Source organism: Antrostomus carolinensis, unplaced genomic scaffold (genome assembly GCF_000700745.2).
Source record: "Antrostomus carolinensis isolate BGI_N321 unplaced genomic scaffold, ASM70074v2 scaffold31678, whole genome shotgun sequence".
In the NCBI taxonomy this organism is placed as follows: Eukaryota; Metazoa; Chordata; class Aves; order Caprimulgiformes; family Caprimulgidae; genus Antrostomus; species Antrostomus carolinensis.
Window position 1 is genome coordinate 383 of NW_010334162.1, and position 899 is coordinate 1,281.

Consider the following 899-nt stretch of genomic DNA (forward strand, 5'->3'; position numbering starts at 1 on the left):
CAGCGACGGCAACATCGTGGTGTGGGACCTGCAGAACCAGACCATGGTGAGGTGAGCACAGGGCAGAGGGCTGGTGGCACATGGCAGCAATGGGACAGGGATGCTGGCTCTTAGGGAGCAGACAGCCCTGAGGGCCATACCCTCACCCTCTCTGTCCCCTCACCCTCTCTGTCCCCTCTTTCCCAGGCAGTTTCAAGGCCACACAGATGGTGCCAGCTGCATTGACATCTCTAACTACGGCACCAAGCTGTGGACAGGGGGGCTGGACAACACGGTGCGGTGCTGGGACTTGCGCGAGGGGCGGCAGCTGCAGCAGCACGACTTCAGCTCCCAGGTAGGGTCTGGGCTGGCCAGGAGCACCACGGGGCTGGCTGGGAGCTGACGTGCCGCTGCCAGAACCAGCTTCTCCCTGGGGTACTGCCCGACAGGAGAGTGGCTGGCGGTGGGCATGGAGAGCAGCAACGTGGAGATCCTGCACGTCACCAAACCGGACAAGTACCAGCTGCATCTGCACGAGAGCTGCGTCCTCTCCCTCAAATTCGCCGCCTGCGGTAGGCACACCCCTCCCTGCCCCCTGGCTCTGCAGCCTCCTGGATGCCATCTTCTCTCCTAGCCAAGGGTCCCAGGGCTCGTTGCACTGGGGGCAAGCACTGATTCAGGGAGCCAGCCCAGTGTGTGGATGCCAGTGGTATCCCTCAGAGAAGGGGTGTCCACCCCTCAGCTCTGTTGTCCCAGGACTCCCCTTTGTGTTCCTTAAAACATCTCCTTGGCTAATGAGTGGCTGAGATGTCACTTTGTCCCACCTTGAGTTCCACAGCCTGGGCACCATTTGCTGCAGGAATCCAGCTGCGGGGCCTGGTTTGCTGACATGATGCTCTTTCCTGTCCCTCCCACAGGGA

The 899-nt window shown here is 61.5% G+C and overlaps 1 protein-coding gene across 1 annotated transcript in view; it reads left to right on the top strand.

Annotated features, from left to right (window-relative positions):
- The window catches only part of LOC104529740 (transducin-like enhancer protein 1), a gene marked incomplete at its 5' end in the record, with an annotated part of 1,708 nt that overhangs the window by 379 nt on the left and 430 nt on the right, over nucleotides 1-899 (top strand). Inside the window, 3 exons of the mRNA XM_029086536.1 lie at nucleotides 1-51; nucleotides 187-339; nucleotides 403-554. The exon at nucleotides 1-51 is cut by the window's left edge and continues 182 nt beyond it. Of these exons, the coding sequence (XP_028942369.1) occupies nucleotides 1-51; nucleotides 187-339; nucleotides 403-554 (356 nt within the window). The remainder of the gene's footprint in view (nucleotides 52-186; nucleotides 340-402; nucleotides 555-899) is intronic.